The 18,364-nt window shown below is 45.5% G+C and overlaps 1 protein-coding gene across 2 annotated transcripts in view; it reads left to right on the forward strand.

The window, feature by feature from the left end:
- Positions 1-18,364, forward strand: part of ODR4 (odr-4 GPCR localization factor homolog) — a 211,564-nt gene that overhangs the window by 21,123 nt on the left and 172,077 nt on the right. For both annotated transcript variants that reach the window (XM_029618805.1, XM_029618806.1), the window contains exons 2-3: positions 2,844-2,982; positions 7,539-7,679. In XM_029618805.1, coding sequence (XP_029474665.1) covers positions 2,844-2,982; positions 7,539-7,679 — 280 coding nt within the window. The remainder of the gene's footprint in view (positions 1-2,843; positions 2,983-7,538; positions 7,680-18,364) is intronic.

Consider the following 18,364-nt stretch of genomic DNA (forward strand, 5'->3'; position numbering starts at 1 on the left):
AAACGTGCATTCCAGCCCGCGTTCCAAACCGACGCCAGCCCGGCCCAGCGCACTCGCGGCGGCGGGAGGATTATTATTTCTCTGTGCAGCTTTTTTTAGAGGTCCTGATAGTGAGATCCATTCTCGGGCCCTCTGTCCTGTAAGGAAGGGGCGGCAAACCCCCCACGTCGGTCTGGCTAGTAATAGTTAATGGACCTGTCCTCTGGAAACCTGTGCGATGGATCAAGGAATAAAGAAACAACTCTGCCCTCTGCACTGCTTCCCATGTTCCCTGATGTCACAGCCTGCATCTGTTTAACCAAATGCCAGGCAGCTTGATGTACTCCGGGTCACAATCTCCCGGCTATAAGTGACCCATTAAGTTTCATTGTAATCCACCTTGAGGTCATTTTTTCGTTACAAGGCGGAACATCAAATATTCATAAATAAATCCAGCTACACTATTACCCTTGACTGCATCCTCTGGCAACAGAGAATCACAGTAACAAGAAGAACTTTGAGAGAATTAGGGAAATGCTGGGACTTGATTTTTTTTGGAACTTGTGGTGCACTGGGAATAGCTCCTGGCAGCCCTTCTTTAAAATATTTAATGCTGGAAAAGGACATCTGACCGTGTGGGCTGGATCTGGAGGAAGCCCCTTGATCAGGAATTGGCAGCACATCGGTGGTAGGAACACACTTGCAGCGCATGTAACCTAGGGGGTCTGTGTACTAAAGGGTTAAAATCAGCCATTAACACCGGTCAGTGTGCCAGTTTTATTGAATGCATTAGCAGTGCGGGAAATACACAGCACACTGAAAGGAGCAAAGCCTTCAGTCATCGTGTGTATGTGCTCAACTACCAGACAGGCCGAGTCAGTAAACTCCGCGGGAGAGCCGGCACTCCGCGGCCAGCGCCCGCTCTCCCGACGCGCGCCCAGGCTCCTCTTCTGGGCGCGGGATTCTTTATTTAAATTAGGGCCCGTGATAATGAGGAGGCGGCAGCTGGCAGCAGGTCTGACAGCCGACGCCTAATTTTACTGGCGTCGGTTGACGACCCCGCTGACAGCCACGGGTTCGGAAAGCAGACGCCGGCAAAATTGAGCAACCGTTTTCCAACCCGTGGGCAGATTTTTTATTTTTTTTTAAATTTTTGGGGCCTCCGACTTAAAATCGCACTTGCCCAGTGCCATCTGAAATTAACGCCTGCCTCTGGCAGGCGTTAATTTCTGAGAGTAAAATGTGTGGTTTTGCCACACATTTTACTTTCTGTATTTTGGGTGACTAACTAATAGTCTCATCAACATGCATTTGCATGTGATGAGCGCCATTAGTTTCAGGGGGGTTGGCCGTGCATTTTCCACACGCTGTTACCCCTTTCAGTATAAGGGGTAATAGCGCGTCAAAAAATGCGCAGCCAAACAGGGGCTAAACGGTGCGCTCGACTTCCAAGTGCAAGACACTGTCGTCTGGATGTGGGAGATACAGGTTCTCGATCCTTTGGCGAGAGTGTTTTGCGAGCGGGACTCTCCAGGTCCCACCCTAACTAGGGGAGCTTTCGTACATCCCAGGAGTCTGGACTGATCTGGGTAGTGCAGGGAAAGGAAAATTGGTTCTCACCTGCTAATTTTCATTCCTATAGTACCACAGATCAGTCCAGAACCCGCCTGATCTTTGGAGGGGGAGAGTCGTCTGCTCAGTCCATTTTCTGGTTTTCTATAATGCAGACTGTTTCAAATGAATAAGTTATTATCTTAGTCTTTGTTACAGGTCAATACTGAGGAGCTGCAGGTGGCACATGAGGCTAGTTGGCAGTGTCAATGAAACTTTGTCTCCATCTGCTGGTAGGGAGGCAAAACCCAGGAGTCTGGACTGATCTGAGGTACTACAGGAACGAACGTTAGCAGGTAAGAACCGATTTTCCTTTCCTGTTCGGTCCCCCTGATCCGCATCGCAGCACCTCCCTGTGTCACCTAGCGCGAATGATGCCCATCTTCAAGAGGTTTGCAGTCAGGCTGTCTCGGTAATTGGTCCTAACTTGTGGAAATCTCTTTCTGAAGAGATCAAGACCTAGAACTGATCTTATTCCAGGAAGTATTTTTGGTTATTTTGGCTTGATTTTACTGTATTGTTTAAGAGCTAATGCTATTATTTTATTGTTCTTTTATGTTTTTGTTTTAATGTAAATTTGTGCTCCACTTAGCATGCACCATTATAGGTGGAATATAAATATTTTAAATAAATAAATGCCAACCTGCATTAATTTTAAGTGAGGTGATTAGCACATTTTTGTAACAAATTAGGCCATTTAAATATATCTTTTTGAGTCCTTAGGCCATGTTACATCTATGTTAACAGTAATGCAAATCTGACACACTAAAATGCATTCATGTTAGCACACAGTGGTAGATAGACCCCAAATTTTTAAAAAATGGGCTCAAAACCTTTTTCCAGCAGGCATTTAGTGAGCCGCCTACAGGAACGTAATTGAGTGTTGCAGTCTGAGAGCTTTGCATAATTTTGCCTCATGCAGTATACTTTTTTAAGTATTGTCCTATGTTGGTGTTTTGTGTTTATATTGATGCATTTTATATTTACTAATTTCATTTATTTGTTGTTTTCTGTTCATTATTTTATGAATGTTATATTTTGAACCGCTTTGATTGCTAAAAGCAGTAGAGAAGAAATTTTTTAATAAAATAAATAGTAAGCCTGGTACGTGTCTCTCGTGGCGTTGCGTAATGTCTTCTCATTCTTATACACTTACTAGGATGTGTTTGTGTCTTGGCCAAGTTTCTGCATCTTTTACTACAAGAAATATAAAGACGTAAAAGTCTGCAATGTAAAATGTTTCTATTTTGCAGGCTACGATTCTCCGCGTTCCCGACTGCTGGCGGTGCAGATATGGGGAGAAGCTACTTTGTGGAGGAAGCTGTAGGACAGTACCTTTCCAATCTGATCACTAGGGAGAAGGCTTGTGTTACTGGGCTGCTAATAGGACAGGTAGGTGCATCCAGCCGCAGGAGACGGGAGAGGGGATTTGGTTATTTAAGAGCTAAAAGGTACTTCTAGAAAGGGTCGCAGGGTTAATTGCACGTTTTCCTTTGCAGCAGGAGAGAAAATGGGGTGGGCCTGAGCTGAGACTGTCCGAGCCAGTGTGCCCAATAGGCTTCAGGTCCACCACATTACAATTAATCCACTTAAACAAGAAAGCCTCTAAGATTTTGCAAGCAGTTCTTTCGCGTTGAGATTACCGTAACTGGTATTTTCTGGTGGAGAAATGAGGTCGGCAGAGTCTCAGTGTGGCTGAGTTGGCGGTTCCTCTCCAGGGACCGCCGTGCGCCATAAAACGTGAGCGCCTGGTGCCCCAGGAGCTTTCATGGATTGGTGCTGCCACCGGAGAGGGCAGTCCCAGTGTGTGGCGAGGACGCGTTGCATACGTGGGTGTTTGTGTGTGAATGTAGACGATGGGCTGAAGTGTCAACGCGTTCTAGGCACATACAGGCCGATGCGATGCAGTGCGCTCGGCTGAGCGCCCAACTTTTTCAGCACTTGGACGCGCATCCAAACCCCCCCCCCCATGCAATAAAGGGATGAGCGCGTCCAAACAAGCGCGAAGCTAAAAGCACTCATCACGTGTAAATTCATGTTGATGAGGCGACTACCTCAGGCTATTGCCCCCGATGCAAAAAAAAAAAAAATGTGCGCCTGTCGCGCTCATTTCTACTCTCAAGAATTAACGCCTGCTCCGGAGCGGGCGTTAATTCTTCAGGAGCCCCAAAAATGCACAGAAAAGCAGAAAATACTGCTTCTCTGTAGTTCCTCTGACTTAATATCGTGGCGCTGTAAGTCAGAGGACCCTGAAAAAGGAGAGCAGAATAAAAAAAAAAGTGCGACGTTGGTCAGGTTAGGAAAACGGACGCTCAGTTAACAAGTAGAATTGAGCGTCCATTTTCCTAACCCACCGACAGCCACCTCTCCTGGGCACCCGATGCCAAGGAGGCGCTAGGGACGCAGTATTTTCCCTAGTGCCTCCTTTCTACCGCAGCGGCCCATTTAAATATTAAATCGCGTGCCCGGGAGAGGTGGATCGGCGCTCAGTCGTGAGCGCCGGATTAACGTGCGCCGATATTGCATCGGCCTGATACAGCGTGGTTTTCTGGCTGTTACGCTGGGTCCTGGGCCATTTTATGTCACCCAATTTCTTGCACACTTCTATGTCTGTCACTTTGTCTGCCCACCAGCCTGCCTGTGTGGGGAAGTTTCAAAGCTTGGTTTGTTCTCTATCTCTAGATGATGGGCAAGCATCTGGTGCTGTGGCCTTGAGTCTGTTAAGCTATGCATGGAAACTTCCAGGCTGTTGAAGTGAGAGACTAGTTTTTGCCTCCCTCATTTGAGCAAGAGTCCCAATTTCTTCATAGCATGGAAGGACTGATGAGGATAAGGTACCGGGGGATCCAGAGGTGATAGCCTTGCTCGCTTCCTCTGTTGAGCTGCTGATGGCCAAAGGGCTTCTGGAAGGCCTTGGTTTTGTCTCTCTTCCCCTCTCATTTATCTACTCCTTCTCCGCCTTGCCCTTCTTATTGAACAACTTTGGGCTTTGGGCTGTCAGTTTCAATAAAGTAAAAAAACAATTCCTGAAATTCTTTATCTTGGAGCCACAGAGGCATTCGTTAGCCATCTCATAGCCATTTTGAAATAGACAGGATACTAGACAGTGGTCTGATATCACAAGCGCCTCAGTCGTAGCCCCGCTGAACCTACTGAAAAGGGATTCTGCTCTAGTTGAATGGGTAAAAGCTTTCATAATTGGATTAAGTACCCTCCATGTATCAACTAACGCCAAACTGCCACACACAGAAATAACCCCTTTATGGATATTTAAGGATTGGCCTAGAATCTAACTCCAGATCTGCAGCACAATTTAGATCCCCCCCCCCCCCAGCAATATAATGTGGTAATCCCCTAATGCTGAAGTCTACGTTGCCAAGACTGTGGAAAAACCATGGTTATCTTCCTAAGCAAATATCAGTATTGCTGATTTACCAAAGAAACTACCTAGTAATAATATTGATCTGCCTTTTGTATCCATTCTAAATGTTTCCAATGTGAAATGTACATTTCTGTGCTCCATGGCTTTTAGGTGTGCCTCATGCATAAAGAACTTGAGAGCCCACTTCCGTTTTACTTTCAAATGTTCCCTATCAGTTAAGTACATCTCTTGCAAGAAAGCAATATTACAGTTCAACCTTTGCAGATGTCTACATCGTTTTCTCTCTCTATAATGGTCCCAAGCCCCGCAATATTCCAAGTAACCTGTCTAGGTCAGTTCTCCATCTCAGTTATTCGCACTGTACCAAAATTGAAAAAGATCGGAACCAACTCTTGAAGGTCTGTTGGGTCCCAAACTGAGCAGCAGCCTTCTCGTATACCATATCCTCAAGAGAAGACCATGCAGGATGAGGACCCATTACCACTTTCTCCCTTCACCCAGCCCGACCTCTCCCCCCAGTTCTTTCTCATTAACCTCCGCAAACTAACAACCAAAACTATAAAACGGAAAGCAAAATGAGTCTCCAAATACACAACCCTTGATAGGGACTAGATAGCACAGCTAATGTGTGCAGGTGCCATCCCTAATCAAGTTTTGTCACGTAATATTCATTTTCACTGAAATATCACAAAAATAAAGCTTGCAGTCATCTCTTTCCCTTAAAAGTTCAGAGACCATTATATCAAAATGAAACTTTTGAAGCAGCAAAATTCTGACATCATTCAACGTGCCACGAAGGAGAAAAACAATGCAAGTCTCATATTGCCTTCAGAACCCATCGCTGATAATCATCCAGATCGCTGTACGATGCACAAACTAGATGTTGCACTTTCTTCTATTGTATTTGCCAAGTGGACCAAAAGAGAGATCCAGAGAAATAACAAAGCATCACTATTCAAGATCCTGGCAAATGATTGTTGTAGCAACAAGCAGTTTCCTTCATGTCTCAGAGCAGTTTGAAATTAGCAAATGTTCATGTCTCATGTTGCAATTCTTTTTGCTTCCGAATCGTGTCCAGTATTTGTACTTTCCCATCAAGCCAGATCGTATAATAAAGCAAACCAAGCATTATGCGTTTTCAGTTCTGAGCAGAGCGGAGCAAACGCTGTCTGTTTATTTGTAACTTGGTTTGAAAAATCTTGAAAGATCAACACACTGTTACCTTGATACTTGATTTCCTTAAGCTTACGATAGGCTTTTGATGTCAGAAAGTTTGCAGCATGAGTTAGGCCATGTGTAGTGTTTGCATTCTTAGCACCAATACAGTAAAGCCTTTTCCACCCCCCACTCTACTAACTAGTTTTCTAAGAGCTGAGCCAAATCACTATCATTGACAGTCTCATAGTCCCACAAATCGCAAATTATTGTGCCTAGAGTGATTTTCCAGGTCTTCTGGTTTATATGCCTGCGCTGTCGAAGTTTTCCCCAAGTCGGTCACCTTCTCTTTCAAGGCCTTGTGTTCATTCTCCAATGAAGAAATATGTGTTACAATATCATCTGTGTGCTTTCCAGCATCAGCAGTTGTATTTTTGACTTCTCCAATGTAAGTAGCCATGTTCTCAAACTTACTGCCTAATGCAACCACAAATCAGCGATCGTGTTGTCATCTGAGGTGCGTGGCTCTGTGTTGTCTTTCCTGTCAGCCATCTTAGATTCACCAGCCTTCAGTTTTTCCTTGTCTTTGTATTTTTTTAAAGCTTTCCCCGCCATTTCTGTCCATAGGAAACAGGAGGTTTAAGGATCACACTACTGCTTTTAATCGTGATAGGAAATGAAAATAAAAGGCGTGTTGGGAGGTGGCATCCAGAGCACAAGGTCCTTTGCATCTTTTACTGGCTCGCTGCATCAATTTACTACAGCGGATGCATTTTGAAATGCATGATTTTGATGAGCTAATTCTTAAAATATTTGGACAGACATCCAGCTACATTCTAGCTCCCTAATAAGTCCAGAGGCTAGAATTTAGCTGAATAAGTTAGGGGCGTTCTGGGGGCGGATCTGGGAGGAGTTGATATTCAGAGTTAGCCGACTCAAGTCTAATCGAGCCAAATAGCTGTCCTAAAGTTTGCCGTCTGCACTATTTGAGCCGGATATGTTTATCTGGTTAACTTTGCTATCCGGATTGTGCCTGAATATGGGCCTCTTCGAATATGATGGCAAATGAGTCAGAAGCATTGCCTTCATTTTTAATCTCATTCTCAATTTGCATTGCTCGAGGCAATGAGAAACGCTCAGAGCACAAGGCAATTAACAGAGTATTAAAACATACTAAATAAAATGCAGTTGTCAAAACGGCAAGCCAAAGGTTGAATGGCTACCTTTATAGGAAAAGGAAATCCTCCCTCATTTAATATTGTATTTCTGTCAGGCCTCATTGAAGGCATCGCCCTCCATCCTAGGTAGAACCCCAGGCTTTTTTAGGACGCCCATCCTACGATGCCTACGCCTTTTTCCTCGCTGGTTTTCTTCTTTGTGAAGTTTTAGCAGACTTGCTTGCTCTTTGTAGTGCTCCTCACAACGGGACTACATTGTGCTGGCCGTTCGGACGCCTTTCAAGGAAGAGCAGAGCGAGAGCTCCAGAGGCAGAGCTCTTCACCCAAGACTGAGTGACGTTGACGAGGAATGGGCTGCCGAACACGCCAACCAGGTGAGGCTCGCTCGCGGTGCCTCACTGCACCTTTTGTTTTGCTTGGATTGCAGCAGAGCGAGCGACTCGCTTGTATCTCACTTAAGTAACCCAGCCTCGCATCTTTCAGGATGGAAAGGTCTGTGGCTAAGGGCTCTGTACACACAAAATCTTCATACAGCACACAGCACATTATATGTATGGATGTTTCGGTTTGTTTATTGCACCTTTTAACTTAAATGCATAATCTAACAGAGTTTTCATTGTAGTTAAAGGACAGATTAGACAGCATTGAACAATTAGCCATTATTATGAAACTATGTTCCCGAGCTGAAAAGGCACCTCCATTACCAATAACAGGAACGGATACACGTACAATTTACTATACGTGCCCACATGTAAACCATTGTGACGGTTTATTACTGAATGACGGCATAGAAAAATTATAAAGATGATGGCACATGTTTTGGCAGGTTTTATTTCAGAAAGCTTTCCATTGAGAGCGGATAAGTAGTGAAAGCGTGCAGAGGTGTGGCTCCGAGAATGTTCTAGAAAGGGAGGGTGCCCATGTGTGGGGGTATAGGACTGTGTATTTTGGGGAGGTATTGGGGGCGTGGGAAGAGCGTGTAGTTTTCGGTGAGGGTTATATGGCTGAGAGGGGTGGGGTGTGTTGTTTTGGGGTAGGACGTGGCTATGAGGGAGTGAGTTTGTGGGGGGGGGGGGGGTTGTGTGCATGAGGTGTTTGGAGAGGTATGGGTGTGTGTATATGTGGGAAGCTGATGGATATACTTGTATGTGGGGCGGTTACGTATATAAGGGAGTTTGTGAGGAAGGGGGATATGGCTGTTGATTTGGGAGGTGTAATTTAGACAAGGGTGTGTTGGGGGGTGAATTGAGAAATGGTGTCATTTATTTTCCCTGTCTCTGTGGAGGAATGTGGGTATGCTGGAAGCAGATGGGTGTGTGTGTGATGTGGAGTGGATGTGTGGGAGAATTGTGGGGGGAGTGGGAGTGTTTGTAAGTGTGTAGGGGGCTGTAGGGTTTTGGAGGGTGTGTTTGTCGGGGTGTTGTATGGATGGGAATATGTGGGAAGGGTTTGTGTATGTGTTGTAGGGATAGGAGGTTTGGTGATGGGGAGATGTATGGGCAGTGTGTGAGGGTTGTGAAAATTGGTTTGTAGGGTGAGTGGTGGTAGTGGGTGTGTTGGGAGGGTGTGAGTTGGGTTTGTGTGGGTGTATAATCTGCAGAGGGATATGTGAGAAATGTGTGTGATTGTGTGTGTGTGAGAGATGTGGGTGGAGGTGTGTGAAAGGGAGTGTGTGTGTGTGTGGATGGCGGTAGGTATGCATGGGGAGGGGGCTGGGGTGTATGTGTGTAGCGTAGTGACTGGAGGTGTGTGGGAAGCGTATGTATGTATGTGTTTGCGTGTGTACGCACCTGCCAGCATGGCTAAATGGTGCTGTGAAAGAGTCTTATCAAAGCCAGAAAAGCTTCTTTTAAAAAATGGAAAGCAGGGCCTAATGAGGAAAATAGAAAGGCAGATAAAACACTAATAAAGCAGGTCCCGAGAAACGTGCTAGAGTGTCAGAACTAGTGATGATAAAAAACCTTTTCAAGTACAGGGAAAACAAAAAACCTGCGAGGGAGTCTGATGGGCCATTAGATGACCGGGGACAGGGTAATAGGAGTGCTCGGGGGAGGATAAGACAAGAAAAAAGGGCCAATGTAATAAGGTGCGCTGAAGCTGCTGCGGGTTTCTGCGCGCCTCTACGTGCATTTTGTTTTTCCCATGCCAAGGACTATATGGGGAAGCAAACCAATTTGGCAGTGCAATAATAATGGGAGATTTAAATTACCTAAACAATAAAAGGGGAACCAAAAATATACATGTAAAGAAAAGCCTAAATGATGTTGTCAGCAAGCCTGTCGTTTGTAGTTTATAGCAAAGAAAACCCAGCCGGTCTTTTCAATCATTCACCATCATTGTCAAAAATTTTATTTACTTCAAAAAAAAATGTTTTTGTATATTTTTATCTTTTCATTAAAATTGTAATAAACCATCAACTCTCGTCCATAAGAGGAATATAGCCAGTAGTCTCTTTGTCAAAATGGTAAACACAGCCCTACATGGCCGGTGTTTCACGGTAACCGCTTCCTCAGGGGCATATGAAGATGTTATCACAAGAGTCTTTGCCTGCAGATATTAGAAACAATGCACTTAATAAGATGTTATAAATCAAAAATTGGAAAAAATACTATCTTAATACCAGAGGCTACCGTTTCAAAATGGGCCCAAAGTCTCTGCTGCCTTCTTCATGGAGGAGAGGAAACGAGGCTAACGTAAAACGTCTCGTTATATACTCACGTTGTGATGTCACACAATGATGTCACTGGAATGCAAATCGTATGTCAATCATTTGCTGTCAAGATCTTGAAACAATCATTTTCTATTGGAAACTGCATCATAGAAACACATGTAAATCAAGATCTGTATTAAGACCCTTAGGACTGATAGTGCCAAGTCTATAAATCCATCTTTGTTCAGATCGCAAAAGCTGTAGTTCACGATCCTTAAAATGGTGTTCGCATACAGTACAATGTGCTACCAAAGATTCATCGACACGCGAATTCTTAATGTTGGATCGATGTTCAATCATTCGGGTCTTCAATACCCGCTTTGTCTTTCCGATGTTCACCAAGTCACAAGGGCAACGAATGAGGTAGATGACCATTGTGGACAAGCATGATGTTATGTATTTCAGGAAAATTGTGTAACCTGTTTTTAGAACAATTTTGTTAGTTACTGTCATTGAAGATGTACACACAGAACAGTTGTTACAGGGATGATGAGATCCCATTAAAACATTGTCCTCAGTTGAGAAGCTGGAAGAATCAGAGTGAAGCAATAGGTTTTTTAAATTAGGAGCTCTGGAGAAAGTAATCCGTGGAGAAGATTGAAAAATCTCTTGCAATTGCAAAACATGCCAGTTTTTAAGAATGGATTGACGAATCACATGGGCTTCCGAGGAAAATGGAAGAATACTTGTATAGGCAGAAGAATCTTCGGTGGGACGAGAGTGAAAGAGCCATTCCCGATGAGCAAATTTTGCTCGTAAATAAGCTTTCCGCATGCAGGAGCGTGGGTATCCTCGTTGTAAAAAACGTGCAGACAAATTCTTCGCTTGTATTTCAAAGTCAGCAAGGGTGGTACAAAGACGTCTGAATAAACTGACTGACAGGGAGATTAGATTTGAAAGTCCGCGGGTGAGCACTCTCAAAATGCAGATATGTATTCAAACAGATTGATTTTCGAAAAATGGAAGTGATGAAACTTGATCCTACCCATAGTAATCTGAATATCCAAAAAGGAAATCGAAGTGCATTGAATCTCTGCAGAAAATCTTAAATAAGGGTTGCACGTGTTTAACCAATCGAGGAAAAGTTTAAAACTTTCATTGTCCCCTTTCCAAAGAGCAAACACATCATCAACAGTTGAATATCAACGTGGAGGCATTATATACTTCCATCCCTCAAGATGAGACAATAGAAATTTTACCAGCAGATCTGTGGCACTGCCATGGGGGCAACCATGGCTCCAGACCTGGCCAATTTATACATGGATCACTTCGAGGAACAATATTTGACCCATCATCCTTTTCAGAATCAGACAATTGTATGGAAACGATACATTGATGATGTGTTTGTTTGACCAAAAATTGAAGATGTTCGAACTTGTGTTCTTGAGTCTTCCAGCAGCTATTTGCAGTAGCTAGATGCAACCAGCCTGCCTTTCCGGGGTGCAGGAGAAGGATGCAGTTTCTTCAGCTGATTCTAGGCATGCAACCCACTTGGAAAGCAGGGCAGCCTAGGTGGCAGATGCTCTGATGGTTTCGTAGGCCTTCGCCAGGAATATGAGTTCTGCGGTGACAGCTCAGAGGGGCCCAAGTCGCAGCTCCGTAGATGCCGGAGGATAGGAAGACTGACGAGAAGTTTTCCATCTCGCTCTCGTGTCAGAGATGCAAGGAGATGTTGTCCCCACAGGAATGCTTTTTTTTTCCTTGCAAGACTCGGGACGGCAGCAGTCCTTTCAGAGGGCACAAAGGCCTGGCTGCGATAACTCCGGTCAAGGGGCTGGAGGAAATGAAACGTCGCAATGAGGCCAGTCTGGTTCCCTTCTCCGTGGAGACCATCAGAGGGAGATTGATTTTCTTCTTATGAGGAATGGTCCAAGATCTTGACAGGTCAAGGGGTTCTGGAGGTGATGGGAGACGTCTTCGCCATGTAGTGTTTCTCTGAATGTCCACCGACAGAGGCGTATCTCCATATTTCCATCAGAAGGACCATCAGAAGTTTCTTCGGGTCATGGTGCTGGGACAGCATTTCCGGTTCTGGGCTCTTCCCTTTGACATGGCCATGTCAAAGGGAACCTTCACAAAAGTGAAGAACCTTCACAAAAGTGATGGTGGTGGTGGTGGCAGCCTTTTGGCATGAAGGGATTTTGGTACAACCATATCTGGACGATTGGCTTATTCAAACGAAGACACAGGGGGAGAGCGTTCATTCGCTCCAGCGAGTTATGAACACCTTGCAGTTGCTGGATTGGGTAATAAATGTGGCGAATAGTCACTTAGTGCTGACCCAGTTATTGAAGGATTTGAGGGAAGGGTGTTCCTGATCTTTATCAGGTTGTCTGAATTACAGACACAGATAACGCGTCTGCTTCATCTGTTGGTGCCAATGGTTTAGGACTATTTGCAGGTCCTAGGGTCCATGGCTTCCATGTTGGATTTGGTTCCCTGGGCCTTCGCACACATGAGTCCATTGCAGAAGGCTCTCTTGTCCAGGTGGATGGTTCACATGTTCTCAGACAATGTGATAACACTGGCATACATTAATCAACAAGGAGGGATGAGGAGTCACACAGTGGCTCTGGAAGCTCAACAGTTGTTTGTTTGGGCAGAAAGCCATCTCGAGGGATTAGCAACTTCTCACGTCTGCAGACAATGTGCAAGCAGATTTCCTCAGCAGACAGCAAATGGATCCAAGGAAATGGGAGCTATCCCGGGAAGCTGGGAATCGCCTAGTGGGGCATTTTCCAGCTGGATCTCATCGTGACACGTGCGAACGCAAAGACAGCGAGGGTTTTCAGACGCAGAAGAGAGGTTGGCACAGTGGGTCTGAATGCTGTTCCTTTCCTGGCCACTTGTCGGTCCAATTCTGCGACGCATAAAGTCTCCTCCATGGACGGTGGTGCTAGTGGCTCTGGAATGGCCATGGCCACCATGTTTAACAGATCTGGTACATCTCGCAGTTGAGGGACCCCTCAAGTTAACCCACCTGCCAGGCTTGCTTCGGCAGGGTCCCGTATTTTCGGATCGGGAGGATCACTTCTGTCTCGTGGCTTGGCTTTGAGAGGCAGCGGTTTCCCTGACAGGCTGGATCTGCTTATTTCCATGCTCCTCCAAGCTCAGAGGTCCTCTACGTCCCTGGCGTATGTCAGGGTCTAGAGGATTTTCTAAGTCAGGGTGTCTGCAACGGCGATTGGATCCCCTAGCTGTGGATATTCCTCCTATCTTAGCCTGGCCTATAGTTTGCTCCACGTTCAGGTGACCGCCTTGGGTTCCCTTAGGGGCAGGTTGTGGGGGAGGTTTTTGGCTTCCCATCCTGAGGTGGCTTGATTCTTGAAGAAGGTTAGGCATTTGTGCCCTCTGGTTTGGAAGTTATGCCCGGATTGGAACCTTAGTTTAGTTCTGCAAGGGCTCTGTGATGCTCCTTTTTGAGCCTTTAAGAAGTGCGACTTTGAAGGACCTGACTTTGAAGACAGTGTGTCTGGTAGCCATATGTTCGGCCAAGCGGATTTTGGGATTACAGGCGCTGTCTTGCAGGGATCCTTTTTTTGCGTATCTCTAATGACGTAGTTTCATTGCAAACGGTCCCCTCTTTCTTACCAAAGGTGGTGGTGTTTTTCATGTTAATCAGAAGGTGGATCTTCCAGTCTTCTGGAGTGGTCTAAGGATTCCCCTCAGGATAGATAACTTCATCTTTTGAATTCTGTTGCGGTTTCTGAAAGTTACTAATAGTTTTCGGTGATCAGATCACCTTTTTGTGTTGTTCGGTGATGCAAAGAAAGGGGATAAGGCCTCTAAAATCGCGACTTCTCGTTGGCTAAAGGAGTCCATTTGCTCCGCTTATATTTGTAAGGGTCGCATTCTATGAGAGCGCAGGTGGCCTCCTGGGCAGAGTGTCAATTGTTGTCTCCTCAGGAGGTTTGTAGGGCTACGGTGTGGTCTCACTTTATTCTTTCACCAGGCATTACCGTTTGGATATGCGGGTACAGGACAAGGGTTCCTTTGGTGAGAGTGTTCTTCGTGCGGGCCTTTCAGGTTCCTGCCCAGTTTTTAGGAGTCCGCTTGTCTGGATTGATCTGGGTATGAACAGGAAAGGAAATTTGGTTCTTACCATTCTGTCGTTACCGAAAGACTTAATTTCCTGTTAGTTGGTGTACTTTGCAGTTTGAGTATATGTTGAGGTCAGAATGTTTTTGTTTTCTGGACGTACAAGAAGGCTCTGGTTCCGGGGATTCCAACCCCAAGTTGCCTGTTCGCCCTGGAATGGGATTTTTAAGGACTAATCTTTGGCTTGGGTACAGATCAATACTGAGGGTCTGTAGGTGGCACTCTTGGATATGTAGCAGTGCCTCAAAGTTTTGTTCTCTGCCTCCATCTACTGGTAGGGATGCAAAACCCACTTGTCTGGACTGATCTGTGGTATTACAGGAACGGAAATTAGCAGGTAAGAACCAATTTTCCTACTCTGTGCTTCAGTCTTTACTGAGGCGGATGTTGGGGGATACCCACACCTGAACTGTTTTTATTTTTCTGGGAGATGACTCAGAAGCATTGAGTCAAATCGGCATGAATCAGGAAGAGGTATTAGAGCAAATTGACTAACTGATTAGTAGAAAATCACCTGTACCTGATGATGTTCCCCTAGTCCTAAAGGAACTCAAATATAAAATTGTAGAACCACTACTGGTAATCTATAACCTATCACTTAAATATGCCTCTATAGCTGAGGACTGGAAGGTAGCAAATGTAACGCCAATTTTCAAAAAGGGCTTCTAGGTGACTGAGTAACTACAAACCAGTGAACCTGACATCTGTGCTTGGTGGATGTTGCGACTGTTGCTGCTCGACGTCTCCACTCCGCCCTCCTTACCTCTTTGGCGACTCCCTCCTGGGTTGATGGAAGTTTGGCTGCCGCGGCGTCATCTTACCGACCTCTTCCGGCGTTCCTGGACCAGCTAGACGCTGCCTTCCGCCATGTTCTCCTGAGGCCTAAGGGCATGCGTGCGGCGCGGCCCCGACTCAAGTACCAGCAGTGGCACGAACCTCAGGGGCATCGCCCTGAGATGATGTCATCATCTTCGGATATTTAAAGGTCTTTCATTTCGCTAACTAATCGAGTTAGCAAAGGGTTTCCTACCTAGCTGCCTCCAGATATCGCTGCAAATGGGATTCGCTCTCCGTATACCTTGCTACTCTGCCTCCTTGGACTTTACCTGCCTACAACACCAGTGAGTTATCAGCTCTCTCTCAGAGCTATCCCTGGAACCAGGTACTCGCTCCTCGAGGGCCTACTTCATTCCAGCTCCTGAGCTATTCCAAGAGACTATTGTGTGAGTGTTACCATCAAGGTTCTGTTCCTGAACTCTGCATACTCTGCCTACTCACTATCTCAGTTTCTCTACAGCTCAGCCATGCTGGGATCGCTGTTCCAGTGCTTGAGGGACTACAGCCCAGCCAGGCTCTTCCAGCTCACTACTGCCACCTCTGGTGGTTCTCAAAAACTGTTTAATAAAAGAACTAGTCTTTGTCTGTCTCCCAACTCTGAGCCTGACTGGGGGTCCCTTTTGGGATCTTCCTCCGGAAGCGTGGTCATCTGCCACCGGCCCAAGGATCCACCCACAACTATCACAAATAATAACAGTGGAAGCTATAATTAAGAACAAAAATGACTGATCATTGGCTTAATGGGAAGAGTCAGCATTGATTTAGTTAAGGGAAGCTGTGCCTTACTAAACCATTAGAATTATTTGAGGGAGTAAATAAGCATGTGGATAAAGGTGAGTCAACTGATATATGAGATGGCATTTGATAAAATACCTCATGAGACGCTCTTCAGAAAACTTGATGGGATAGGAGGCATCGTCTTACTGTGGATTGGTAACTGGTTAAAAATTAAGAAAAGAGTAGGAATAAATGGTCAGGAGTCCCAATAGAGAAAGGTGATCTGTCCTTGTACCTGAATTGTTTTACTTATTCATTAATGACCTAGAAAAGGCAGTAACAAATGGTCAAATTTCCAGGTGTCACAAAAATATTCAAAATAGTTAAAACACAAGCAGACTGTAAGGAACTGCAGAAGGACCTTGTGAACGTAGGGATTTGGGCATCTAAGAGGCAAATGAAATTTAAATTTGGACAGGGCAACGTGATGCCTGTAGGGAAAAATAATTCCAACTATGGATATACACAGTGCTGGTTTCCACATTTAGAGTCATCAGACAGGAAAAGGATCTTGGAGTCATTGCTGACAGTACGTTGAAATCTTTAGATCAGTGTGAGGCAGCAATAAAAACAAACCAAAAAAAATAAAAGCCAACAAAATGCTAGGACTGGTTTGGAAAGGAAAGGAGAATGCAACAGAGAGCATCTCGTGCCTCTGTATTGAGCCCTGGTGTGTCTGCCCCTTGAGTGCTGTGAGCAGTTCTGGTCGTCCCTTCTCAGAAACGATAAAGTAGAATTAGCAAAGGTAGAGAGAAGGGCAAGCAGAATGATGATAATGGGGATGGAAAGGCTCCCTTATGAAGAGAGGCTGAACTGTGGGGAAGAGAAGTGGGGGTGCAACAGGTAAACAGGGAACCCACATTTACCCTCGCAAATAGTTCTAGGACTCGGTGAAACTCCAGGTAGCAGATGGAAAACAAATTGGAGAAAAGCATTTTTTTCACTCCCGTGTACAATCAGGCTGCGGGATTTGTGGCCAGAGGTTGTGTTCATGGCGGGCCAGCAGGGTTGGGTTTTAGAAAGGGCCTGGCCTAAGTTCCTGCAGGTAAAGTCCATAAACAGGGACTTATCCCCGGGAGGCAGGAACAAGAAACTGGATGCACCGTTTGGGAGCAGCCCTGCAGCCCGACACAGCCCGGCCCAGCCTAAGCCCGGGGGAGGACCACGCGAGCTCCGTCTTCTGCCGTCCTTTGCCGCCTGCTTTACGTGTTTTCCCTGGGCGTCTCTGCGTCGCTGTAGGGTTGCTGGGGTGGGGGGAGGCGTTAGTAACGTAGCGGTTCAGACGGCTTGTGAGGATTTCCTCCGCAGAAAGGGAAGGGGGATTTTTTTCCTCCGCAGAAAGCAGCGGGGGAGGATTTTGGCAGCCACTTCACGGAACGTTCTAATCCGATCTCTCTGCTTTTCAAACTTGCCGAAGACGTTCACATTTTCTTCCAGCTGCCACCTTGTTTTGGAGATTTATTGTGCCTACCGACAGATGAATGGCCGGAGGGCCTTCGGTCCCTTTTACATTATTCTTTCCAACATTCCTTGCAACGGAAAGCATAAAAAAGTAAGAGGTGAAGATAAAATGTTATAAAGGAAAAAAAATGATGGGTTTTTTTTAAGTTTCCTTCTCCCTCTGTCTCTGTTCCTCTCCCTCACAGGCTTTCCTCCCACCTCTTTCCCAGCAGATGGCAGCATTCCCTTATAATTAAATTTTCATTTCATTTCAAAGATTTATATTCCACTTTTCTAATGCACAGGATAAACAAAGTGGATTACAACGCATAGAAAGAGAAGGCTGAAATGTACAAAACGTACATAAAGCAACAGCGCCTGCGCATAAGAACATAAGAAATTGCCTTGCTGGGTCACATCAAGGGTCCATCAAGCCCAGCATCCTGTTTCCAACAGAGACCAAACCAGGCCACAAGAACCTGGCAATTACCCAAACACTAAGAAGATCCCATGCTACTGATGCAATTAATAGCAGTGGCTATTCCCTAAGTAAAATTGATTAATAGCCATTAATGGACTTCTCCTCCAAGAACTTATCCAAACCTTTTTTGTCGGAGGTTATAGTGCTGTGAATGGTGACAGTGGACTGCTCGTGGCGTTTTGAGACCGGCGTAGATGGGCCTTTCTCAGACTTGTGAATGGGAATGTGGCTGGGAAGGGAGGAGGCCTCCAGGACAAGACACAAATGTGCCCCATGGCCCCCATGGTTCAGCAGAGAGGCCAAGGACATCCATTGGCCTGAAATGGGTCTTGCTTTAGATCTGAGCTGATCCTCTGGCATCAGCTGCGTCCTTTGCTGTAGCCGTCTCGCCGTATCATCACCTGTGAAGGGCAAGAGCCACAGAATGAGTGCCTCACACGAACAGGAAACACGTGCCTATTGGGCCATCTACTTTTGGGATCTGCCGGGTACTTGTGACCCGAATTGGCCATTGTCAAAGACAGGATGCTGTTCTCGATGGACCTTGGTCTGATCCAGCATGGCACATCTTGAGTTCTTATGGGTCAGCAACTGGCATTGACTTGCAGGAAGGTGCATTTATTTAATAGAGGCAGATTAACATTTATATTTTAGAGCAATAGTTGTCAGACATTAGTCCCATTTTTCTGAGTAGCTTTTCCATATTTGTGCTGCAG

The sequence above is a fragment of the Rhinatrema bivittatum genome, chromosome 10, assembly GCF_901001135.1.
Source record: "Rhinatrema bivittatum chromosome 10, aRhiBiv1.1, whole genome shotgun sequence".
NCBI classification, from domain to species: domain Eukaryota; kingdom Metazoa; phylum Chordata; class Amphibia; order Gymnophiona; family Rhinatrematidae; genus Rhinatrema; species Rhinatrema bivittatum.